General features: G+C 41.7%; 3 protein-coding genes and 1 long non-coding RNA gene across 4 annotated transcripts in view; 3 read left to right on the top strand and 1 right to left on the bottom strand.

The window, feature by feature from the left end:
• Positions 1-4,753: 4,753 nt before the first annotated feature.
• LOC125307921 (NACHT, LRR and PYD domains-containing protein 6-like) lies at positions 4,754-11,203 on the top strand. The gene is made up of 3 exons (XM_048264052.1): positions 4,754-4,796; positions 6,359-6,615; positions 11,125-11,203. The coding sequence occupies exons 1-3, from the start codon at positions 4,754-4,756 to the stop codon at positions 11,146-11,148; spliced, it is 324 nt and encodes a 107-aa protein (XP_048120009.1). The 3' UTR covers positions 11,149-11,203.
• Positions 11,204-13,023: 1,820 nt separating this feature from the next.
• Positions 13,024-15,094, top strand: LOC125308465 (E3 ubiquitin-protein ligase TRIM62-like). Its single transcript, XM_048265007.1, has 4 exons — positions 13,024-13,150; positions 13,316-13,332; positions 13,949-14,082; positions 14,334-15,094. The coding sequence occupies exons 1-4, from the start codon at positions 13,100-13,102 to the stop codon at positions 14,486-14,488; spliced, it is 357 nt and encodes a 118-aa protein (XP_048120964.1). The 5' UTR covers positions 13,024-13,099; the 3' UTR covers positions 14,489-15,094.
• Positions 15,095-16,064: 970 nt separating this feature from the next.
• Positions 16,065-17,040, top strand: LOC125308464. The gene is made up of 2 exons (XR_007195884.1): positions 16,065-16,300; positions 16,343-17,040. It is a non-coding gene; the product is annotated as an uncharacterized LOC125308464 (long non-coding RNA).
• Positions 17,041-17,379: 339 nt separating this feature from the next.
• Positions 17,380-25,921, bottom strand: part of LOC125307920 (adenylate cyclase type 10-like) — a 34,356-nt gene continuing 25,814 nt past the window's right edge. Inside the window, 8 exon segments of the mRNA XM_048264051.1 lie at positions 17,380-17,383; positions 17,578-18,002; positions 18,658-18,846; positions 19,707-19,902; positions 20,755-20,872; positions 24,528-24,672; positions 25,184-25,234; positions 25,344-25,394. Coding sequence (XP_048120008.1) covers positions 17,380-17,383; positions 17,578-18,002; positions 18,658-18,846; positions 19,707-19,902; positions 20,755-20,872; positions 24,528-24,672; positions 25,184-25,234; positions 25,344-25,394 — 1,179 coding nt within the window.

The raw sequence follows: 25,921 nt of genomic DNA, 5'->3' as shown, positions 1-25,921 counted from the left end.
AGCGGTCCGCCCGCGACAAGCGAAAACTGGGCGCCGCCAGCCTCTTGCCATCTGGGTGGTTAACTTTGCTGGCTAGCTAGCCCGCTAGCTAGTTCCTATCTGACGAACGAGTAGTGTGACGATGGAAATGTTGGTGCTGTTGCGAGTTGTTGCACTGGTTTGAATCCACAGTTTACGTGTTGAATTACACAATAAAACGTGTTTTGCAGTAAGTTGCTGGTTTGTAGAATGTAGCACTTGCAGCTTGCTCAGTCTCGTTGCGAGTTCTGGCTCTCTCTGCTGACTGCCTCCCTCTCGCCTCCAGCCATTTTAAACTGTGTGACGTAATACAAAAAAACATGGCTGACTTGGATGTGGGCTGGGCTTGATGTCAAGCCCCGCCTTCCCGCAGGCTACAGCGAGATGCTCCTCAATTTTGTTGGAAGTTAAAAGTGGGTTGGAAAAACAATGGGCGCTTCCTACAAGGACTGTAGTTTACCGCAGAGAACGTCTAATAAGGATAGGAAGATGTTCACATGAAATGTAATTCCCATTTCTTCTTGAAGCCGAAATAAATCTGAGGATGTTTATCGGACATGCTTGGTTTTTACTGCAGGTACGTTAATCTTATAATATCAATAAGGACCTAATGTTACCTAGCATTGGTTGAGTGATGGAGGCCAATTTGATTGATTGCATTTGTAGAAAACTATAAATGCGGTTATATAGCAGCACTGTAATTGTATCTTTCGACTGTCATTTGTTGCACGTGCTACAAAAATCATTCTGTGCAATGGAAGATTTACCAATGTTACACCGGTCTGATACAGTTTTGCCTATACATGCGTGAGACCAGACGCCTGTTTATTTTGTTTTAAGTGCGTGCAGGGTGTGAGGGGGGAATCGATGTGCTTTGATTCCAGCTTGGTAGTTGTAGTCTGTGAAATTAAAAAAAAAAAAAACAAGTATCCAAACAATGACACCTTCATTTCATTATGGCTGCTTTAGCAACACACCTTAAGCTACTGTGTAGTGGGTCCCATTTAGAAGACAGCGGTGTTTTGCATCGATGTTCTGAAAACCTGGACCTGTAGGTCACGACGATCGATCACCAGCTCACAGGCTGTAAGTACAAACAAACTTTTCCACCTAACGACTATTACAAAATAGCATGTTCATATTCTTCACGTTAGCATGCATGAAAAGGGCACAAGCTAGGCTTAGGCTAGCCTATATTACAGGAAGCTACACCAGGCAAGTAAATGAAGTGTTCTGTTCGCGACGTGTAAAATCAGAGAATGTCTAATAGGAAGGGCTCTGGTAAAATCCATTAGAGGAATTGTCTATTTTTTTTGAACGTAGCCTACAGGCCACGCGCCAGGTGTAGCTACTTCCATTGATTAGACCTATTAGAAGCTAATTGTTGCAGAAGGCGCCTGCCGTGAGCGAATGCTTCAGTTCGTGCCTGGTGTGCTACACTCATAAGAAACTACCATACTACCCAGAGATTTAGCTTGTTGAACCTAATCTTCTAACCTAAGCGTTAAACCACAAATAATAATATTGGCAACAATATCTTATGCTCAACTGGTATTGTTGTAGTCTAAACAGGGAAAATCAAAAACACAATACCCGTGCACTATTAGGCTAAGTTGCTATCACTAGAGCCCAGGTATTTACACTTCAGTCTAATTTATGTCTTCTTGCCATTATTACATTGGCCTTTGTAGGCCTACAATGATGTTTTGTTTGATTACTTACTGTTTACTTAGTGTTTTGTATGTCTTCCAGAGCACATCCTCATGTTGGGCTACACAGCTTTCTAGCCTACATTAGGTCATCACCTTAGAAGCAAAGGTTTGTGATATAACTTTTATTGTTGTGCTAGTTAGTTTCTAGAAGTCTTTTTCTAGTAGGCTAATACAGGTTCTTATGTGCTTGTCAATGTTTGGGAAAGTCAAAATTTAGATCTATATATATATATTGAGCTATAACCAAGTGGTCTTTCAATGATGGTATCATGGAATTCAAACCATAACTATCTATTCCGATAGCATACAACTAGCAGGCTAGGTCAGTGGCTGAACTGCATTTAGGGTGCTTATAACCTGTGTTGTGAAGTAAAATATCTACTAGGAAGATTGCAAAGACCTTTGACTGTGTAAAGAAATAGGTCTCTATTTTAAAACGTTTCCAACTTTATTACTTGAATGCAAGATGACAATTGCCACAAACATTTAATTTTTTAGGAGAAATTTTAAGCTGACATGCAATTGTTACCATTCTATTAAACCAACCTTCACCGACAAACGATCAGGAAGCGGTTCTCCTTCCTACTCGGATACTATGATCAAACACATGAAGTTGTCTCTCCGAAGACATTTTGTGCAACAGTTTTGACTTGAGTTTTAGCCAGGTTTTAGCACTGTAAAGTTGAATATGGAGCATAGACCTCTCCAGAATAAGTCCCGCCTCCGTAACTTCCGTATCCATCCAACTTCCGGGCGTCGATTGTCTATGGGAAATAACATGGCGTTTCGAAATATCATACTGGTAAAACATCTGTAGGTAGCGAAGTAGAAAAAGCTGGTGGGCAGATTGGCTTATACACTTCTGCCATCTAGTTTCCACTGGATTTTTTGATTGTGGTGCCGTTTAAGTAGTATACTATATCACCGAAAATCAAAAAATCCAGTGGAAACTAGATGGCAGAAGTGTGTAGGCCAATCTGCCCAGCAGCTTTTTCTACTTTGTCACCTACAGAGTTTGACAGGTACGATCTTTCAAAACGCCATGTTATTTCCCATAGACATTTGACGACTGAAGGTTGGATGGATACGGAAGTTAGGAGGCGGGACTTATTCTGGTGAGGTCTATAGCAGTGTTTCTCAAACTTTTTCAGACCAAGGACCACTTAATCAATAAAAAAAAAACTCACGGACCACCTAGCTAAAGAGAAGAGTAGACCTACTTAAATAGTTACTTACACAATAGGTTTACTCACTGAGCCACGTAGCTTATTTTCTTTGCACCTTGCTTATTGTGTCAGAGGATTCATATGATTTAAACTGGCATAAGTTACATAGGCAGTGTTGCAGAACTGTTTGGGTTTACATACAAGTTGGTTCAATATGGCAAACAACTCATCTATATTATATTTTACCACGTCTGCTCGCGGACCACTTGGGATAGCTTGCGGACCACCAGTGGTCCCCGGACCACACTTTGAGAAACACTGGTCTATAGCACAGGCAGAATCGGATGAGGACGCACTGGCGGGAGCGTCACAGTACTGTTCGCCAATCAGAGGAGAGATCATTACCATGTCATGAATATTCATGAGCAAGAGGCAAATCCTGTCGTTCCTCCCCTCCCACCTTCCCCACCAAACTAGAACAGCATGAAATAGATCCAGGAGAGCTTTTTTTTTTCACCAAAACCGGCTCACAGGGCATTCATTAATACTAGAGACCATGGCAAAATGAATGAAAAAACGATGAGATGAGACCTTTAAATACATGTGTGACTGCCGGTAGAACAGCGGGTGAGAGACTGTAGAAGAGTGGACGGGACAGGATCTAATGGGCATGTTGTTGGACGACTTCGCTGAAACAATTGCGAGACTGCTTGCTCAACAAGAAGAGAGAAAGAGTCCAATGATGCTGTCATACTAACACAAGGCAAAGCCCTCCTTATAGGTTAATCAAATTGAGCACTTATTTTAGCAACTTTTTCCAGTGAAAAATGTTGCAAAGTCATCTGCTGACAGTGAAGTAGTTGATGGTGGTGGTGGATTGAGAAGAGACTTGAAAGTGGAAAAAAGTTTTCAGTGGCGCTCTCAATCTTGCTTTGATAGAATGCCTTTTTTGCAAGTGTAACAGTGGATGAAAAAGATGACCGCAAAGACTGGATCATTTCCATCTCTGGATTTACGCCATTTCCTCTCAGCGGCTCTAAGTTCCTTTCGTAATGGGACTATACTGTTCATCAGCCATGGATGACGAGGTTTAGAACGAGTGGGTCTTGAGGAACGAGGACATGAGGCATTCAGACAAGATGCCCGTATAGAGCAGAGAGTCTCTGCAGCGTCATTAACCTCAAGTGCCAAGAATGAGCTAGTAGGAGTAGGTAAACAAAATAAACAAAATAAAGTCCCGGTGCAAGGGCGCGGGAAGGTGGGTGCTGCAGCACCCCTTGCTTTTTGTCAATATAGGCCTACAAATTCGCAGTTTGTCATTATAATTGTTGTCAAATAGGCAAATAGCAAAAAAGGTTATGGATAGCTTTGAATATAGCTATCCATTAAACGTTATAGTGTAGCTATAGAAGTGAAAGTGACGTGACTCGCTGAGGAGAGACGTTACAAGCAGGCTAGTTGACTTCGAGAAAAGAATATTAGGCTACAGAAAAGAATACAGGATTTTTTTCTCTCCCGGCAGTAAAGACAGTAGATTCAGTGTTTAAAATGTAAATGCAAACTAAAGGTAGGCTAACTATGCATATGACCACCCAGAGGCTGCTGATCTGTCAAAATGATGATCAAGATGGTTTTATTGTTGCTGCCATTATTACCACAAACACAAATTGATATCGAGACCATGGCGATCTTGGGTTATATCTTGCCTGCTTATTAGGCCATGCACCTGTTAGAACTCCGTGTAGCATGCATACTGCCAGTTTCCATATACCATCACCAACTAGTTTGCACTTTGGATATATCGTTGGATTTTGAAAAGCCCAATTTCGAATACCAAACGACAACAGATGAGGTAGGATGCATCTTTTGCAATTAGTCTTTGGCAAGCCCACAACCTCACGTACGGCTCAGTTTCTGTTAGTGTCAGGCAATGTGGCTGATCTAGCCCAAATCCACGAACCTGTTGCCTATCAGTAGACATGTCATCTCGAGTTCCACGACAGCTTAGCTAGTGCCACCGAAATATGACACTGAAATCCTTTCACTACTGGAGTCGCTCAGATAGAAACCGCTGTAATTCATGGTTAGGACACTTTTGCTGTGGAGTGGAGACGCCATAAGTTAGGCTACTCAGAAATTGTTTGCCATTGTAGGTCATTGCAGCCTAATTATATTTTCAAGCCAAACATCTCTGGTGTGGTTTTGACAATCAGAAAAGCAATATACTGAAATAGTTTAATGATGTAAAGTCAAGTGCGCTTCTATGTGTCTGGTGTGTGTGCACACAGTTTTTATTGATGAGTCGGAGTGGCAAGTGCTGCGCATAGTTGCAGTGGAATGTGGCTGTTCTCGCTCTTAGGTCTACCAGAGGGTCTGCTCATACAGGCGCTGAAATGGCGTATTTAGCTGTCTAAATTCGATTGATATCATGCTAGAGGAGAAATCGTCGGACATCCATTATTTTGTTATTCAGCACCCCTGGTCAAAAATATGTTCCCGCGCGCCTGTCCCGGTGACGTCCTCTAAAGGTCCCCTGGCGAACCGTCACCTCCTCGACATTGTGTAGGGTTCCCTTGACATCCTGCAGACCTGTGTTCGGGACGTCCCCGAGACTTTGAGGGAACGTCCTTTAATGGTCACCACGACGTTATGCGCGCGGCGTTTATATTCCCACAATGGTAAAAAAAAAAAAAAACATGAAATGTGTTTAAGCGTTACTACATCCTGTAGGCTTCATGAATGGTCATGCTGGTAGGCAGCTAGAAGAGAGAATGACGTAACACAATGTTGCGGTTTGCCTGACAATCAGTTTTATTTACTTTCTGTTTTGACTTTGACCAGTCATGCATGATATCATGTCCTCTAATGCATTACAATACTAGTGAGTAGGTAATGACCTTTATACTGGGCTAGGATATGATACTTTCACATCTACGGTGTCTTTTTCTTAATAAACTAATACGACTTTTTAATGGGCCTGTCCTGTAGCATATTGTTCAGAACATCATCAGATAGGCCTAGGCTAGCCTAAGATAAATTGTTCAAACCATATTGTTTCAAAACAAACTAATGCCTAAAATGCGTAAATGAATTGCAATGCATGCTGGGAAGCAAAACTCAACATGAAATAAAGTACATGAAATATAACTAGAATGCATTGAAGTTATATTCACTCTAAGGTGTTTTCTTGAACCTGTGATCAAACTGGGACAGCCTGAAAATAGCCTATCAAGGTACAATAAACTGAAAGGAACAATTTGGTACCTGAAGGTTTAATACTTGTACCCTTGCGTACCTTTTTTCTGAGCATGCAGTAACATAGTAAAATAAGCTATATGACCTGGCATGGTGCCATTGTAGTATGAAATGGAAAATATGAAATGCCAATGTTTATGAAAAGCAGGTGTATAATGTGAGCATGACGTGTGATTCCTATGTGTAATTGTAAATACTTTTTTTCAGATACAGTAAGTTCCCTGGAAGGGTTCACCACAAACCCAGTTCAGGACGCATTGTCGGACATCATAGAAAACCTCAATGAGGCTGACTTCAAGAAGTTCAAGCACCTTTTGAAGGGTGAAATTCCATGGTCAAAGCTCGAGAAAGCTGATGCCATAGACTTAATAGTGCAAACATTTACTGAGAAATTTTCTGGGAAGGTTGTGGTTAACATCTTAAAGAAGATGAATCTCAATCAGATGGCCAGCGACCTGCAGGAGGTAAGAATCCACTCTGATATGTTACTTTGTTACTTGTTGATGGATTGTAAAAGATAGATAGATACAAGGCCACAGCCAAGTGCGTATGTGTGTGTGTGTGTGTGTGGGAGGAGGGGGGCATATTCTATTAATGGAATTGATTAGGGATGAATAAATTACAACCATAACATTAATGATATGAACAAATGAACAAAAACCATGCATTGCAGGGAAATAATTCCAGATATTTTCAAAGTCAAAGTCAGCTTTATTGTCAATTTCTTCACATGTTCCAGACATACAAAGAGATCGAAATTACGTTTCTCACTATCCCACGGTGAAGACAAGACATATTTTACCAATTTAAGTCCACAGACAAACATAACATTCAAGTAAACAAAAAAGTAAGTAAATAAGAGGGCACATATGATGAAAAAAAAAAGAGCAGCAAAATTTGGTTGAAATTGTGCATAGACAGTCAATAAAATACTAGTGCAAAGTCAGGCCAATAAAAGGCTGGGGTGGTTCTGTTTGACCTAAGTAAGAAAGAAAGTGGCATAGTGGTGCAAGTTATGTAAGAGCAGCAGAAGTGTTGTGTTTTCAGGACGACAACAACAAGTTGCAAAGTGTACAAGTGTGCAAGTGGAGTAGTGCAGTGCATATTTTGGCCAAACTTTAGGAAGTTGTGTTGCATGCTCAAGTTTTTGATACAACTATAGTTGTTTCAAAAACTTGGGCATGCAACATTTTCATGTTTGCTCTGCGTTCTTCTCCTTTTGTATGTTTGGATAGGGCTATTTCTTCCTTGTTTTATTTGTGGGCAGGTTACTTTCAGTCAGTCTCTTACAGACTGTGATCTCTATACAGGCTGGGTAAAGTAAAGTGTCAATACATGAGGCAGTGTATGTGTTGGCTAGGGGTGGGCGATATCGTCTGCGATAATATTGTGATTGTTGTTTTAACGATGTGCAAATTGACATTATCGAGTATTTAAATTACTTATGGGGAAAAAACACTCAAAATCACGCACTGAAGACCAGTGGTGGAATGTAACGAAGTACAAATACTTCGTTACTGTACTTAAGTAAATTTTCCACGTATTTGTACTTTACTTAAGTAAAATTTATAGTGCATACTTTTGACTTTTACTTCGTTACATTTTACAGCAATTATCTGTACTTTTACTCCGCTACATTTCTACAACACCATCGTTACTTTTTACGATACATTTTATGATCAGTTTTTTTCTCTCTCTCTGACAAACACGTTTGTTTTACCGGGGGGGGTTGCTACCAAAGATTCTGGAGCTTCGACGTGCATTCTTAGAAACATAAGCTTCTAGTCTAGACCAGGCAAAGCGTGAGCTTGTAGCCATCTGCATTCGGTAGGCTATCACCAGACCCATGGCTACACTGTACATGCAACTGTGTTCTGTGCCTTTCTCTGTCTGTTATCTGCAGCGTTAGGGCCTCCTCTCCGATGAGATTGCTATCGCTGGATCAGCGGTTACAGGCTATGCCCATGCTTCTGTCACACGCCTGATCATTTAAGGCACAAATGAATGGTAGACTATTAATGAACCGGTGGCGGAAAAGGCGTAACATTTTCCAGATTAGGAAATATTCCTTAATTGTGTGTGATTAAATAAAGATGCATAGCCTACAATTGTGGCGTAACGTCAGCTCATTCAAAGTCTATGCGTCTGCGCCAAGTGAAACTGAATTTAATCATAAAGACACCTTTCTCAGCAACTTTTCTGTTCAATCAGCATAATTGGCATTACGATCCACCCGGCGTTTCCCCTGTCTACCCGTTAAACTTCAGGCTCTCGTGTTTTTGCTGAATGATATTACTCAGCAGATCACCCTAGTAGATAACCAGAATTACAGTATCTAGAATTGTAGGTCAGAATGTAATGGGCCACAGATGGTAAGCACAATTGCATTAACTTAAAACTAGTCGAGTATAACCTAAAACTAGCTTAGAAACTAACTAGATTAAAATGCCACAGCCCATACTGATTTTTCCTTTTAGAATATAGTTATTAAGAGAATAAATCATTATGCAAATACTTTTACTTTTAATACTTAAAGTACATTTAAAAGCAGGTACTTTTACTTTTACTTAAGTAGGGTTGTCATTGTGGTACTTTTACTTTTACTAAAGTAAATATTTCTCTGTGTATTTGTACTTTTACTTAAGTACTGAGTTTCAGTACTTCCTCCACCACTGCTGAAGACTCATACATTCCCAGGAGGTACAGTAGGCTATGCGGGAGAAGTGCAGCAGAGCAAGTGTCACACGATCACTAGTGGGTCACAACGTTGTCCCACGCAGCCTAGTGTTTAGCCTATGTGCAGTGAGAGTAGCCTACTTTTATGCAGCTACTTCTGTTCAAGTAGCATTGATGAGACAGTCACGTTTTTTCCTACACGGTATTATGTGGAGAGAAAACATTAGCCTTTGAGTATTTTAATAGTCAGTTGTAAACAAATAACTATTCTCATGTAACTCTTTGTAAATGGACTGAAGTTCGCTCTAAATATCTGTTTACCGATTATGCTAACCGTTAGCATCTCCATGGGATTTCTCATATACATTAGCCATAAGCTAACGCATTAGTTTCTATTTTGTAACTTGGAATGCTAGCCTACGTGATTGCTCTAAAACAAAACATAGAAGGAAATAACTGAGATGTAGGCTACTCTGTTGGTCTGCTCTTAGTTTTACAGTGAATCCTATGTAAAGGTTTGAAAGGAACTTCAGCTTCAGACTTTCTCTTGGGAAACTGTTAGGCCTATTCCTCTTCTCTAATGTAGCTGGCTAGACCGTGTCATTGCCACACACACAAGTGGGGGCAGAATTGGAAATGTGTCATAGAGTGACTGGTTGATTTGGTTAAAAAGTCACAGGTTAGGTTATTGGTTATTATTGTAATGATGCTATTCATAAATAATGAGCTGTAAAGTAACTCAGACTTTAACAAAAACAATTTTTTAAAGGATATCGACTAATTATCGTTATCGTCAAAATCACAAAAAATATCGATATTATTTTTTTGTCCATATCGCCCACCCCTAGTGTTGGCAGCAATAAGTTTAGTTATTCTTTGACAAATAAATTATTTCCCGCAATGCACAAATTTGAAATGTTCCACTGCGTTCAGTACTACGGAACCCTAGAGGGTCATTGCAAGAAAACGTGCGCTCATTTTACTAAATTGTGTGCACATTTTACTAGATCATGTGCACGTTTTACACTAAATTGTGCACTAATTTTTTCAGAGAAGATAGTGACGGCAGTTGTGATTTAGTGCAATTAGACCATTTTTTGTGAGATGTAGACATATACAACGATTCAATGTCTCTATCAACTAGTTTGCAAAAAGTGTCAATAGCCGCATTAGCCTACTCACTGGTGCGTGAAAGTACTTTTGGGTTTAAACCCAGATTTAAGTAGTATATACTCTTTTGATCCCGTGAGGGATTTGCGTGTAGCTTCCAGACTAGCGCAGTTGCGAGACACTTTTCTGAGGCCAATCGCTCAGTGTTAACACCATTATGGTGACTAGGGACTTGAATTATAGTTTCAAATCCCATTGAATATTCCATGTCTGCATTCTTGTTGGTTTATAACATTATTATTTTGTTGTTTCTTTTTCATTATTTCCATTCCAATATGCTTTTTTATTTTATATTTCACATTATCTATGTATGCTGTATGTCAACCACCTATTAGGTGGACAGTGCCGTTTAAGAGAATGCCAACCGCACTTCAACCAAACTAGGCTAGTTGATTGCAGATCTAGCGTCAACTAGAGGCGGTCTATTTAAGGGCGTTTTCTTCTCTTAGATTGTTTGCACTGATGATTGTCTGATTGGGACCGAAAATGTTTTGCACTTTGGTAGCATTTTGTTCTTTTCATCACTTGGATTAAATGCAATGTTGCATCGGCAACATTGGTGAGCGAGTTCTCTCTTGACTGAAGGACAAATTTGCAAGATGAAATTACAAAACAATTGAGAACTTTTTTTCTATTTTACCACGTTGGGTGTGAAAGTACAGCTTCAGAAAGTCCGGCTCACATTTTTGTTCCAACCATTCACTTAATCAGCTGATTCTAATTAGCACAACTCTTAAGCCAGGTCAGAGCCATAGAAAAAGAGAGTTGCGACACTCTTTGATGTCGCCGCCACGCGGTCACGTGGTTCACGTACCCTTCATCAGTTCCAAACAGCCCTCTGCGTGTCGTGTTCTTTCAATGGGATAGACAGCAGCAGGTGTGTTATTGAACAGGAAACATTAGAACAAATCAACCACGAGTGTTATTATGTGTTAGCATTCTTACATTATAGTGTCCATTAGGTATAATTGGTCTGCAAACATCAATCTAAAATATGTTCTAACATTGAATGTTTTTTTCCTTGCTGGACATTAGCAGTTCTTGGGTTCCTACATTTGCCTGTATCACGCCACATATACTTTACTTACATTGTCAAAATGTTTTGTATCCTGTTTGTGTGGATCCAGTGTCCTTTCCAGTTTGTTTGGTGAGATGAAGATGAAGGTGCCCCCCCCCCCCAAATCTACCACACAGCTTTGATCATTGTAAGACTAGCCATAAACGTATCTATATATATATATATATATAATATATATATATATATATATATATATATATATATATATATATATATAAAAATACCAATCAGTAGCCTAACACCTTCAATGTTGATCTTAAAGTTTGATCAATGCATTAAATCTGTTCGAAATAGCATAAGGGTGGTCACCACACAGCCTTGGTAATATTTTAAGACTAAGCCATAAACATCTGTCAAAAATACATAAACAAATAAGTAAATGTGAAAGGTTTGATCAATTCTGCAAAATAAGACACCCACTGGTTCAATAACACACTTGTAACTCAATAAGCAATCAACTGTTTCAATTAAACACTTGTAACTTATATTTCAGCCAGCTGGTGAGACCACAGCATGAAAAGGATGACTGATACATGTCAGGTTTTCAATAGATTTTTTGAAGTTTTCAATGTGTGTTTACAACAAGGAACAGGAACAAATGCAAAAAAGACTGGGAGGAAGGTATGGTGACACTGCAACATAAAAAGGAGGGCTGACACTCATTTAGGTTTCCAAAAAATAAAAATATTTCAGTTTCCAAAGTCTGAACCACAACTGTGTGTGAACTACACAAAAGACACAATGTGGAAGGGATGGGTAGCTCTCCATATACTCTGTACACCTATAAGAGGGACATGGGAAGGAGGATGCAACACATTTGGCTGGAGTGAGTGTTATGAGAGGTGTGGAAGATGCTGGATCAACACACCTCCCTTTGTCTAAGGGCCCCATCGCGTGTGGACCTCATAAAAAAATGATCTTATCTGACCATTCCAGTCATATCACACACCCTTCTTGTCCTCTGCATCCTTGGTCCTGGATAAGCAGAGCAGGTAACACTCAGTGTATTCTTGGGACAACACCATTCAGTCATATCACACACCCTTCTTGCCACACATCCTTGGTCCTTAGCAGGTAAACCTATTCTTGGGACAACAAGAGGAAACCAGCAAGTTTTACATACCCATACACAGCAACAAATTACTTGGCAGACAAAGCAATCAAAATTATTACATCAAGAACACGAAATGCAAAATTACTGAAAAATAAATGAACTTGATCATCAGTTGAAGCAAAACTCCTGCTGTATGCTACTATACACACACCACTGTCCCACGACCACGCTCGTGCCACACAACTTGGATCATATGCAGTATAATGTGTCAGATTCTCCTCTGAAGTGCAGTAAGGTAGACCAAAACGAGGCTATGGGGTACACTAATTATATCTTTAATGAGTTCTCGCCACTTATTGGTGAATGCATAGAACACAACAATACTGGTTTGGGTACCCCATGGCCTCGTTTTGGTTTACAATGACCGCCATGTGAATAAGGTAAATAGAGACACCCCAGTGAAATGACTCTGCAATAAAGTATGCATTCATTACAGAAGGTGATAGAGGTCAGACTGCAGCCCATGCTGGAGAAGCAGAAGGCTTTTGAAGAACAGAGACTCATCTATGACCAAACAGAAGATAAAATTAGGGTGAGATATAGATCAGACTATTAAGATGTAGCATTGTCAACGACAAATAATGTCATTTAGCTTGTATGTTATAGAATCTTATGTGATATGCATTTGTATTATACATATAATAGGACTATATTTTAGATGTAACTGACATCTCATCATGTATACAATTCAGATTTGTTACATGTTGTTTTATTTAGACTCAGGCCAGTACACAGTGAAGCGGATCAACAAAGGATATAAGAAGTTTGACCAGTTTCTACAAGATGAAGTGACAGCCAAAATGGCTGCACTGAGGGTGGAGGAGGAGCATGATGGAGAAGATTGAGGAGATGAAGATTGAGGAGATGAAGATTGAGGAGATGAACAGAGAGATCTCATCTCTTTGACAAAATGAGAGCCATGGCAGAAAATATAAGAACTGATGATGTCACATCCCTGCATGTAAGAACATGTTTTCTTTTTGATGATAAACATCATTTCATATTTAGATATGATCATTGATTGTAGTAACATTAATAATGGTATTTGCATTCACATATTAATCTATTTTGATTATACTGTTTAGGGAGAGTAATTATGATCTAATCTCTCTTTATTTTTTCACAGAATAGCACAGCGGAAAGGTGAGTGATCTACAGGTTTTCAACGGCCATGGAAATCCTGGAAAAGTCCTACCTTTTCAACCCTTAAACAGACAAGAGTAAAAACACTTTACATTTTCCTAGCCTTTTCTATTGCCAGTTCATTCTTAATTTAAAGCCAGTTCATTCGGCCCCCTGCCGAATAAGTGGTTATGATTGATTCCTGGATATTTAGTGATTCAGAAACAAGTGTGACTAATCTGAACAAGACTTAGTCTAATCTAAAACTATACTGCAGAGCAAATTCAAATGAGTTTGCAGATTCATCAGGGTTCATCCAGGATATCAATTGCTGAACCATTCAGTACACCATTCATTGATGCCAGGCTATTTAGTACACCATTCATTGATGCCAGGCTATTTAGTACACCATTCATTGATGCCAGGCTATTCAGTACACCATTCATTGATCTCAGGCCATTCATTGAATTTTCTGGATGTCATGAAATTCCTCCTACATAGAATGAAATGAATGATGTACTATTCCATGGATAATATTGAAATGTTATGTCAATGTCATTAAAAAAAATGTTATGTTAATGTCATTAAAAAAGTGGGATATTCTTGGATCTGCCTCTTGTCTGTCTCCTCTCTGTAGTTCTGAACCCGCACCCACAGCAGCACCAACACCCCAGTGCACACAGCAGGATCTAGAGACGGTTCAGATCAATGTGGCAAAACACCTGGACAACCTGGAGGGCACACTCGTGAAGAAAATGATCCAAAAGATTGGTCAGTATAATAAACACAGACAGACACACACAGTGTTCTGTTCCTATTTTTCAGTATGTATGGTAAAGGTCTAACGGAACTGTAGTAAACTCAGACATGCAGACTGAGGGAGACATACAGATACATATACCACAATTATTACCATATTTATTATTTTCTGATTCTATTGGTATCTGGTTTCGATTTCATTTCAGTGTGAAACTCCTGAGTTTTCTGCACATGCTCGTGTGTGTGTGTTATTTTATCTGCAGCTCCTGTGGCTCTGGATCCCAACACTGCACACCCAGATCTCATCCTGTCTGAAAATCTGACCAGGATGACATATGTTAAAAATAACCCAAAGAGATTTGATAAGTACGGCAGCGCCCTGGGCTCTGTGGGCTTTAACTCAGGGACTCACAGCTAGGATGTGGAGGTTGGAGAGAACTCAATGTGGAATGTGGGTGTGATGACAGAGGGTGTCTTGAGGAAGGGAGACTACAGCTTCAGGAGTGGACGGTGGTGTGTGTTGTATGATGGTGCTGTATACGGAGCATGTGCTCCTCATGCCCCCACTCTCCTCACAATGAAGCAGAAACTCCAGAGGATCAGAGTGCAGCTGGACTGGGACAGAGGAAAGGTGTTATTCTCTGACCCTGATAATAACACACACCTATACACTTTCACACACACTTTTACTGAGAGAGTGTTTCCATACTTCAATACTGACCGCACTCTAAGGATCCTACCAGTGAGTCCTCAGTAACAGCAGAGCGGCACAGTTCTGCTTTGGGCACCCAAATTGCCAGCAGCGGCACTGATTACAGATACAGATAATGCTGACACTGTGCACCCCTAGTACAGACACACACACACACACACACACACACAGATATAGATACAGATAATGGTGACACTGCACCCCTAGTACACACACACACACAGATACAGTTACAGATAATGGTGACACTGGGCACCCCTACAGACACACACACACACACACAGAGAAAAGAAACAGTTACAGATAATGGTAACCAGGGTTCTAAATTAACACCCGCCAAATGCGGGTTAAAATTAATTTTGGCGGGTGTTAATAAAAACTTACTAGCCAGTTTGGCTGGTGATGCATGAGGCATTACGTGCTCTCGGTCATATATTCCCCTGGCAGTAGGCCTACTTCCAACATTTCCCATGACCACTGTGCCGTAATGCTACATGATACGCCCATTGACTGGGAACTACCAAGGAACGACAAGTGCGACTGCCTAGGGGCAGTAGTTCAACCGACCAAACTTTGCGTCCTTGTTTGCGATTGAGATTTCAAACTACCCTTTCTAGAAACACCAAATCCAAGAACGATGGAGCGAACTACCAAGGTTGCGACGCAAGTTAGCAAACGACACTTTCTAGAAACGAGCCCCTGGGCAGTTGCACTTGTGTCGTTCCTTGGTAGTTCCAGTTGGTGTCCGGAGCGCCTAACAAAAAATCACAACCGCCTAACCAAAAATTACAAAGTGGATGTTTATCTCGTGACCCAATGATTGATCTATCCTGTAGCTTCATTTTCATTAAGAGACAGACTCCCCTACTTGTCTCATTCTTGCTGTTTATGTTAATTTGAGTATGCCTTGCTTTTTGATAGACTCTTAAAATCAGCACAGTGATAAATGGTGTAGTGGCTAAAGCAGGTGACTTGTCCCAGCATTGTAGGTTCGATTTTCTTATGAAGTGAGATTGTCCTCTTGGTTCTGGCTACCTGTAGGTGAACTAGTGTGGCTAGATTCAATTGTTTTTGACTGATGTCTTGTACCTATTGGTCTCTCGATGTAGAGTAACTATATACATAAATATGTATGGTCAAAACCTATTGTGTCTCGTGGGCCTACTCTTACTCAGAGGTGAAAAGGAGAGATAGGATGCAAGCTCCGGCCAAGTCCACAGAGCACCGACTCAGCCACGAGACAGTTAATGAAATTTGCGATGAGGCATTGGTTGAACTGACAGCTGAATATGATGATGTACAATTAGGCTAGAGGTAGTGGAATTGATGGAGACCTCTGCTGAGTGTCTGAACAGACTAAAAGAGAGCCCTGAAGCCAAATCCCCTCTCCACTCCAGAGTACATTGACATGCTCATTGAGCTGAGAGAAAGCTGAGGCCATACCAGGCTGGGGTGAACAAGTTAAGTCCCTGATGGCCATCAAACAAAAGGCAGAGTGCATAGCCAAATTAGAGAAAGGTGAGGAACTCCTTCCAAATTCACTTGATAAATTAGAGAAAGGTGAGGAACTCCTTCCAAATTCACAGTGATCAGAAATCTTATCAAAACTTAGATAAAATCAAGACCAGCCCAATCCAAGAACACAAGACGAGGTCACTCCATTCTGACATAAAGAAACAAGCAGGACGTTGAGAGACAGACAATTACGACAGAAAGCTTAAACATAAATGTGTAGCAGATGCTGTAGAAACAGCTCCTGCGTGACCGATCTGTATACATTGTCTCCGCTTGCTTCAGGGATATCAGCTTCATTCTTATTTTTCCCGCTATTACGTTTAATTGTTTTAATGATTCCTGATAATGGACAGGTATGTATTCTATTTTCCAGTGAAGTTTCCATATATATACATACATTTTTAATTTTGCCTCCAGTGGGCCTGTCTGTTATAGGGTATAAAAGAGTATTTTTATTAATGTTAGAAATGTTGACTGTTTCTATTGATGTTCAGTTTCAAGACAGCCTCTGTTGTAATTAAATCTTGAATGTAAATCAGTTCAGTTTAACCCTGTGTGTACAATGTGTCCATTAGTATGCTCTGCAGTACACAAAAGATATAGGGGAGACATTTTCTTTCTTTCTTTCTTGTACCTTTTCCATTTTTTCAATTATTTGTCAATCAGTAGTGTTAGTATATGCTTGTTCTGTTCTGTGTGAACAAAGTTTGACTGATTTAAAAATAATAAAGTTATATTATGTATTAGTGTGGCTTCCTTCACCTTCAAAAACAAATGATGAAAGAGTGCTAAATAATCAAGGCAAATATCAAACATATTTGTACTAGAGATGATCATACATGTAAGATCAACTATTTTTGGTCATGTATACAAGCTTGTTCTGCTTTTAATACCACAGGAAGCAAATGGGAGAGAGATGGGGTGGGGTCGGGAAATTACCTGGGCTGAAGATTGAACAGGTAGTTTTGAGAATTTCAATTCTGATCTGAAAATTGTACCAAATCGAATGAGAAAAACTGTAACATGACTGTGTGTACAAGTGGAGAAATCAGGTCAGTCATTATACAGTCTTTTGAATGAGGTCATCTGTAACAGCAACAGAAGAAAGAAATGACACCTAGAGACACAGCTATTGAAGCAACATGTGTATTTAAAGCCATTCACTCGGACTCCTAGGCACTAGGACTCCTAGATGTCTGATTGGTTGTGGGAGTCGCAGAGGTTATGCCTCGCTGGAGCCCTGTCTCCGAGTCTTCCACAGAGGTCAAAAGGGTCTGCACCTGTGTCTCGGGGGTTTCCCTGGAGGTCTCTGAGCCGTTTGCCTGCTGCACCCTCGTCTTGGAATCTCTCTCAGAGCCGTCTGTGCACCCCCCGCCTTGGAATCTCTCTCGCTGTGAGGTGTTTTCCCCCGTGTGTCAGAAATTCTTGTGGAGGTATCTGAGCCTTTCGCCCGTTGCACGTGCGTCTCGGAGTCCCTCGTGTCCCTGTGCGGCTCCTCCTCCGTCACGGTGAATGGCTGGAGCACAGCGGACACCTTGGCGGTCAAGCGCCGTCTGGGCACGGTCAGCACGTAGCGATGCTCCAGGAGCTCGTCCAGCGACGGCGGGTACAACTCGTCCCATATGGGCATGGTCAGTGTGGCGATGAGCCAGGAGGCCTGGAACTTCTTCTGTTGGTCCTGCCGAAACTGGGCCTCCCAGGCAGCCTGGAGGAAGAGGAACATCACTGTTCACAACACGTCCTGGTGCTGTAAAAGGACTCCCAATTCACAGTGTGACATTTGGGTGCGGTGATGTGTGTGTAACTACACGTGTCTGGCTGTGCTCCAATACTTACAATGCCTAATATGAGTGCACAAGTGCATCATACATCCTACTGTGTGTGTGTGTGTGCGCATGTGTGTGTGTGTTTGAGTGTGTGTGTGTTTGTGCATGCGTGCATGTGTGTGTGTGCGTATATGCGTGAATGTGTGTGTGTGTGTGTACTTGTTACCTAGCGCATATGGAGTTACATTTGTTCTACTTTTATGAGGAAGCACACAAATTATATTATGAGGAAAAATAAAACTCGAGCACAAAAGAAAGGGGGCTGATGTTGCACATTCATATTGATATTAGCAAACAGGCAAAGCCATTTGTGGAGCACAGCATAGATTCCTGTTTGCTCAACTACAGTACGTTTTTTTGTGCTCGAGTTTCATTTTTTATCAAAATATAATTTGTGTGCTCGCTCAAAATATTTTTCTGCGCTCAAATTGTGCTGCTGCTCGCTCATGAAAGTGGAACAAATGTAACTCCATACGCGCGCGCGTGTGTGTGTGTGTGTGTGCGTGTATGTATGTGTGTGTGTGTACTTGCTACCTGGCTCTGCTGGATCCAGCTCCTCTCCAGCTTGTTGCCCTGCGCGTCGCACAGCAGCAGGGCCCTGTGCAGCAGCTGCGTGGCTGTGCTCCTGTGGCCTGCCAGCTGGTTCATGTAGGCCTGCAGGTGCAGCAGCCGCGGCTGGTACAGCTGGTTGCCTCTGAAGCGCTGTCTGAACTCAGCAAAGCACTACACACCAGCCCAGGCAGAAGGAGAGAGCAAAACAGGCAGGAGGAGAGGGAGAGACAGAAAGAGAGCAAAACAGGCAGGAGAGCAAGACCGGCAGAAGGAGAAAGAGGAGGACAGACAGAAGGAGAGAGACCGATAGAAGTCCATTAAACATGTTATTGATCAATGTCATCATGTGAGTTATGAGATCTTACTGGGGCTCCTCTAACACAAAAACCACTAAACACAGAAGGAAGAACAGAGAGAAGGAAGAAGGAAGAAATCAATCAAACAGACAGACAGACAGATACAAATGGGCATTGGCAGGACATTATGATGTTTTTTGCCAAACCCCATAACTACACATTCAGGCAAGTCATTTGCCAGACATGCAGTCAGAAATAAAAGTTACGTCAAATTAGACCACTGGAGCATTTAGAGCAGCGTGCCTGTACACGCGTTAAGTCTAGTCCTGACTAACAGACAACTGCAATGGAGATTCCTGTACACGCGTTAAGTCTAGTCCTGACTGAAAGACAACTGCAATGGAGATTCCTGTACACGCGTTAAGTCTAGTCCTGACTAAAAGACAACTGCAATGGAGATTCCTGTACACGCGTTAAGTCTAGTCCTGACTGAAAGACAACTGCAATGGAGATTCCTGTACACGCGTTAAGTCTAGTCCTGACTAAAAGACAACTGCAATGGAGATTCCTGTACACGCGTTAAGTCTAATGGAGATTCCTGTACACGCGTTAAGTCTAGTCCTGACTAAAAGACAACTGCAATGGAGATTTCCCCCAGACAAGCTTGGTCTCCCGCTGGGCTCCATGCATGTGTGGGAAACGGGCCCTAGTGTAGTGTGCTATGTGCTGGGCGACCTTGAGTGCTCTGCGGTAGATGTCCTGGATGTGCGCGTTGTTCTCCAACAGGGCTTTCCTGAACAGCAGCACCCGCAGCTCCAGGAACATGACGTTGCCACCGATGGCCAACAGGCTGGACGGTGCCTCACGGTACACATTAGTCGCCTTGGTGTAAAATAGACGCGCTTGCGGCCAGTCACCCAGCCTCACGTACCTTGAAACGCACACACACACACACACATTCATACATGTCCATACACACACACACACACACACACACACACACACACACAAGCCCACACAAACAAAGCAGAGGGTGACAAAGCACATACTTAGTGTTGTGTGTAAGTGTATGTGTGTGTCATGGAGTGTTTATGGCATGTGTCAGTGAGAGGGTGTTAAGAGTGTGTATGTGTGTATTGTTTTTCGGTCGTCAAACAAACAATCTTCCACTCTCTTGTCTAGTATCTTACCTGGCATATCCAGTGTTTCCCATACATTGACTTATTTGTGGCGGCCCACCACAATATCAACATTGACCACCACACAATGATTTTCCAGGTTGTACTAAATTGTGCTTAAATCTGGTTAGCACCATAACCACGCTGCGCTAATTTGATAAAAACTGTTGCATTCAAGTTAATTCTGCAAACCTACCACCACAAATAGAATTCAATTCTGTGGGAAACACTGCATATCCCTGTGTGTGTGTATTTTGTTACTCTTCCGTGTGTGTATAAGCTATGGTTGAGGCCTACGAAAGTTACCAACTTACTGTACCTTCAGTCCGGGCTGGAGTATTTACCAACTAGTCGTTGTCTCTTCGAGCAAATACTGTACAACCATGTGGTTTTGCTTGCACAGAGTGCAGCCCATAGACTGCACTTATTTTGCTTGAATTTCCCCTGGGGATCAATAAAGTATCTATCTATCTATCTATCTTATTATGTAACTGTGGAGTCCTTGGACATTGGAGAGAGCGCGAGCGAGTGATGTCAGCTGATGTCCCACATGGATAAGGGTTCATTTAAGCTCAAGAGCTTATGTGTGTGTGTGTCTGTCTTACCAGAGACAGACTGCTGAGTACAGAGTGAACATCAGCCCTTGGTCAGCCAGCAGACAGGGGTCAGATTGGGACTCATGCACAAACATCAGGCACTCATCCAGATGTCTGACCAGAAAACCTGAAAACACACACACACACACACACAAGTGAGAACAGTACGCAGGCAGACAGAGATGTTTTATCAGTCATACAAAGCCTTTGACAATCACAAGGTCATATGGCCTAGGCATGGCACATCAATGTAAAGTAGGTTAAGAAAAAGAGCTTTATAAAGATTTTGTAAAGAGACTAAGGGCCCTATCATGACATTCTAAAGCGCATCGTCACTCGTCAAAAGCTTATTCAAATTTAGTAGGATGTCCAGTCCACATTGGGAGTGTTTTCGTTATCAAACGTCGAGCGCATGGCACGACAAGGTGTTCCTAGGTTTCTTAATCAGTCATGGGGGTGTGTTTTGGGCGTAACATCATTTAAACCAATGACAATGACATCTGTCATTCCCTTTAAGGCGCGATGTCAAAGAATGCATCGGTATTTTGACAGTCAATGGTGCATTCAAAGGAGGCTGCTTGCAAGACCGTATGGAATGGTCATTCCACTAAACCATGCTTTACTAAAACCTAGCATAGCCCTCACACATTTGTACTTGTCTATTATTTGAACTCATTGGCAAAGTGAAACTAACTTCACCATGGTGTCAGTCAACAACAAGACAGTTATATGCAGTTACTGTACTTTCACTATTGACTGACAATGGGTTACCATCGAAAACATAGGCTGGAAAAAGCAACACTTACCCTAATATTGCTCAAATGACTGAATAAAACAACATTTATCCTGCAGAGGAGTTGCTTATATCTCGTGACAGTGCGCCTTCAGCTGTGCTCCATAATGTCTCTCGCCTCTCCCTAATCACTTTTAACCGTCATTACCAATTTGCAAATGATGGTGAATAACTACTCATCATGAGATGTACAGTATTTTGTAATATCTTTATTCTAATTATGTTTCCCATTGTAATTGTGCAATTTGTAATGCTTTGGAAGTGCGCTGGTGTGCGTTCATGAATGATAGAAGGATGGTGCGTGCACCTGCCAATATGACTGTTGACAATGCCCTCTTAAAATAACATATAAACAACTCGCCATAGACTTCTGACCAGGTGTAGAGTAGCGATTTTTAGACAATGCGCTAAGCCACTCCCTAAGTTGTTAATTGCCACACCCCTGGGCGCATTGTTTAAAAAATAAACGTGCAAAATAAGGAATTAAACTTTGCGCCGGGTGGAAAACGAGTTTTATGCCATGCGCCAGGGTGCAAAATACAGCCCTAAAGCTTGGAATGGAAATCAACACAAAAAGACAAATGTGCAGCTTCTTAGCCAGACACCTTCAATGTTCATTCGGTTTACTGTGGATCTATGTTAACCTGACTCTCACCAGATGAATTTCGTTCCGCTTAGCTCCGCCTAGCTTCACTCACATCCATCTGGGACCTCTTCCATTGAGAGTGATTTCTGCACCCGATTTTATGGTACAGCCAATCAGGACGCAGGGCGGGAGTTTCATAGATGTGACATAGCGTAGAAGCGACTGTGAGACTGTTATCAGCGTCACGGGTTGGCTTCGATGTGAGTGGTTGAAGTAGCACGTCAATAGATGACGTACAAGTGGCTTATTCAATCATATGCAAGCATTTTTTGATTAGGCCCAGCCTTCTGAAGCAACACTCCAATGGATTGGTCCCAGATGGATGAGTGGAGCTAGGCGGAACGAAATTCATGTGGCGAGAGTCAGGCAGTGGTGGAGGAAGTACTGAAACTCAGTACTTAAGTAAAAGTACAAATACACAGAGAAATATTGACTTTAGTAAAAGTAAAAGTACCACAATGACAACCCTACTTAAGTAAAAGTAAAAGTACCACAATGACAACCCTACTTAAGTAAAAGTAAAAAGTACCTGCTTTTAAATGTACTTTAAGTATTAAAAGTAAAAGTATTTGCATAATGATTTATTCTCTTAATAACTATATTCTAAAAGGAAAAATCAGTATGGGCTGTGGCATTTTAATCTAGTTAGTTTCTAAGCTAGTTTTAGGTTATACTCGACTAGTTTTAAGTTAATGCAATTGTGCTTACCATCTGTGGCCCATTACATTCTGACCTACAATTCTAGATACTGTAATTCTGGTTATCTACTAGGGTGATCTGCTGAGTAATATCATTTAGCAAAACACGAGAGCCTGAAGTTTAACGGGGTAGACAGGTGAAACGTCGGGTGGATCGTAATGCCAATTATGCTGATTGAACAGAAAAGTTGCTGAGAAAGGTGTCTTTATGATTAAATTCAGTTTCACTTGGCGCAGACGCATAGACATTGAATGAGCTGCTGACGCTACGCCACAATTGTAGGCTATGCATCTTTATTTAATCACACACAATTAAGGAATATTTCCTAATCTGGAAAATGTTACGCCTTTTCCGCCACCGGTTCATTAATAGTCTACCATTCATTTGTGCCGCAAATGATCAGGCGACGTGACAGAAGCATGGGCATAGCCTGTAACTTCGCTGATCCGCGATAGCAATCTCATCGGAGAGGAGGCCCTAACGCTGCAGATAACAGACAGAGAAAGGCACAGAACACAGTTGCATGTACAGTGTAGCCATGAGTCTGGTGATAGCCTACCAATGCAGATGGCTACAAGCTCACGCTTTGCCTGGTCTAGACTAGAAGCTTATGTTTCTAAGAATGCACGTGAAGCCCAGAATCTTTTGGTAGCAACCCCGTAAAACAAACGTGTTTGTCAGAGAGAGAGAAAAACTGATCATAAAATGTATCGTAAAAAGTAACGATGGTGTTGTAGAAATGTAGCGGAGTAAAAGTACAGATAATTGCTGTAAAATGTAACGAAGTAAAAGTCAAAAGTATGCACTATAAATTTTACTTAAGTAAAGTACAAATACGCGGAAAATGTACTTATACAGTAACGAAGTATTTGTACTTCGTTACATTCCACCACTGGAGTCAGGTTAGATCTATGTAAGGATCTATTGAGAATACTTTCAGAGTGAAGGTCTTTAAACTAACAGCAAACCTTGAGCATACAGAGTGTACAGTTGAACTAAGTTCTAAAACCTCAGTTTCAAGAAAAGGCTGGAGTGTGAAATAAGAGTGTGACTGTTTTGTGGGAATATGGTCAGTGTAAGTCATTCAGTTGAGGCAGCCTGTACTGCATTTAAGCATTCAATGGCAAGAGCTTGGAAGACATTGTCACTTTTTAACATTAAAGGATTACTAACAACAGTGTGTCACGGATGGAAATTAGCATCAGGCACCAGTGAAAATATGAAAGTTGGCTGGTAGATGTGTGTGTGTGTGTGTGTGTGTGTGTATGTGGGTAGGTGTGTGTGTGTGTGTGTGTATGTGGGTAGATGTATGTGCACGTATGTGGGTAGATGTGTGTGTGTGTGTGTGTGTGTGTGTGTGTGTGTGTGTGTCTGTCTGTGTGTGTGTGTGTGTGCGTGTGCGTACGTGCGTGTGTGTATGTGGGTAGATGTGTGTGTGTGTTTGTGTGTGTGTGTGTGTGTGTGTGTGTGTGTAGATGTGTGCGTGTGTGTGTGTGTGTGTATGTGGGTAGATGTGTGTGCGCGTATGTGGGGGTGTGTGTGTGTGTGTGTGTGTGTGTATGTGGGTAGATGTGTGTGTGTGCATGTGGGTAGATGTGTGTGTGTGTGTGTGTGTGTAAAAGCACAAGTGTGCGAGCCACTTACCAGCGTAGAGCATGCAGTTCAAGCAGGACATGTAGAACCAGCCTTTACCAGTGCTGACCCCTCTAGTGTTGCTCAGGCGCTCCAGACGCATGGTCACCTGCACACACATGTTGTACCTGGGGGGTGAACACACACACACCACCGTCTGTGCTCAGTACACACTCATGAACCTCTGAACACAAAAGCAAAGTATAGTATACAACAGATATACAGTACAGTACTATGCAAAAGTCTTACATGTTCTGCTTCAGTATTGGCACAAGGACCATATTGTTTATTTCCCACCTCACTGTTAATTAGAATATGAACAGAGAACACAAAATAAACATATATGGCCATCATAGCACTGCTAAAACAACAAATCTAATGGGCGCTGAACACTTTTGCACAGTACTGTATATGCCCCCCCCAGCTCACACTAGGAGCGGTGTACTGAGAGAGTTATTGCTGCTCACACTAGGAGCGGTGTGCTGTGAGAGCCATTGGAGCTCAGCTCACACTAGGAGTGGTGTAGAGAGTTATTGCTGCTCACACTAGGAGCGGTGTGCTGTGAGAGCCATTGGAGCTCACACTAGGAGCGGTGTACTGAGAGAGTTATTGCAGCTCAGCTCACACTAGGAGCGGTGTGCAGAGAGCCTTATTGCAGCTCAGCTCACACTAGGAGCGGTGTGCTGAGAGTTATTGCTGCTCACACTAGGAGCGGTGTGCTGTGAGAGCCATTGGAGCTCACACTAGGAGCGGTGTACTGAGAGAGTTATTGCAGCTCAGCTCACACTAGGAGCGGTGTGCAGAGAGCCTTATTGCAGCTCAGCTCACACTAGGAGCGGTGTGCTGAGAGTTATTGCTGCTCACACTAGGAGCGGTGTGCTGTGAGAGCCATTGGAGCTCACACTAGGAGCGGTGTGCTGTGAGAGCCATTGGAGCTCACACTAGGAGCGGTGTACTGAGAGAGTTACTGCTGCTCACACTATATATATAACAGGAGATAGTGACCAAGTCCTGCCCCCATTCATTTTAATTTCCAATGCTAGGCTAGCTACTTCAGCCAAAGATGTTTGTAATTGACCGCAGCCATCTTTATGAAAATAGCGTTTCATGGGCGCTCATTTCCGGCACCAGCTAAAATTAGCCAATCAGGTTCCACGTTACAGAGACAATATAAAAAGGTACAACGGTATTTTGTTGATGCCGATTGGATATTCCCTCAGAGGGAAATTTGTTCCCCTACCCTCACGCAAATGTATTTAATTGGTTGGGATGACATTTTGGGATGGTGGTGTAGAAGTTTGCCCCGTGTCTCAAAGTCCTATAATGTGATGTTCATCATGTGATTAGAAACCATGCAAGTCAATATTGAGTAAGGATTCACTTTAGGCTATACAAATAATGATCCC

This window comes from Alosa alosa, chromosome 15, assembly GCF_017589495.1.
Source record: "Alosa alosa isolate M-15738 ecotype Scorff River chromosome 15, AALO_Geno_1.1, whole genome shotgun sequence".
In the NCBI taxonomy this organism is placed as follows: Eukaryota; Metazoa; Chordata; class Actinopteri; order Clupeiformes; family Clupeidae; genus Alosa; species Alosa alosa.
The sequence above is the reverse complement of the archived record's forward strand: the minus strand, read 5'-3'. Positions and strand labels throughout refer to the sequence as shown.

Bases quoted from the DNA above. Each gene is read 5' to 3' on its own strand.
- LOC125307921 (XM_048264052.1), top strand. From the start codon at position 4,754: ATGCATCTTTTGCAATTAGTCTTTGGCAAGCCCACAACCTCAC. The intron at 4,797-6,358 runs GTACGGCTCAGT...ACTTTTTTTCAG, and splicing joins TGGCAAGCCCACAACCTCAC to ATACAGTAAGTTCCCTGGAA. The intron at 6,616-11,124 runs GTAAGAATCCAC...GTGTGGATCCAG, and splicing joins TGGCCAGCGACCTGCAGGAG to TGTCCTTTCCAGTTTGTTTG.
- LOC125308465 (XM_048265007.1), top strand. From the start codon at position 13,100: ATGAGAGCCATGGCAGAAAATATAAGAACTGATGATGTCACATCCCTG. The intron at 14,083-14,333 runs GTCAGTATAATA...TTTTATCTGCAG, and splicing joins GAAAATGATCCAAAAGATTG to CTCCTGTGGCTCTGGATCCC.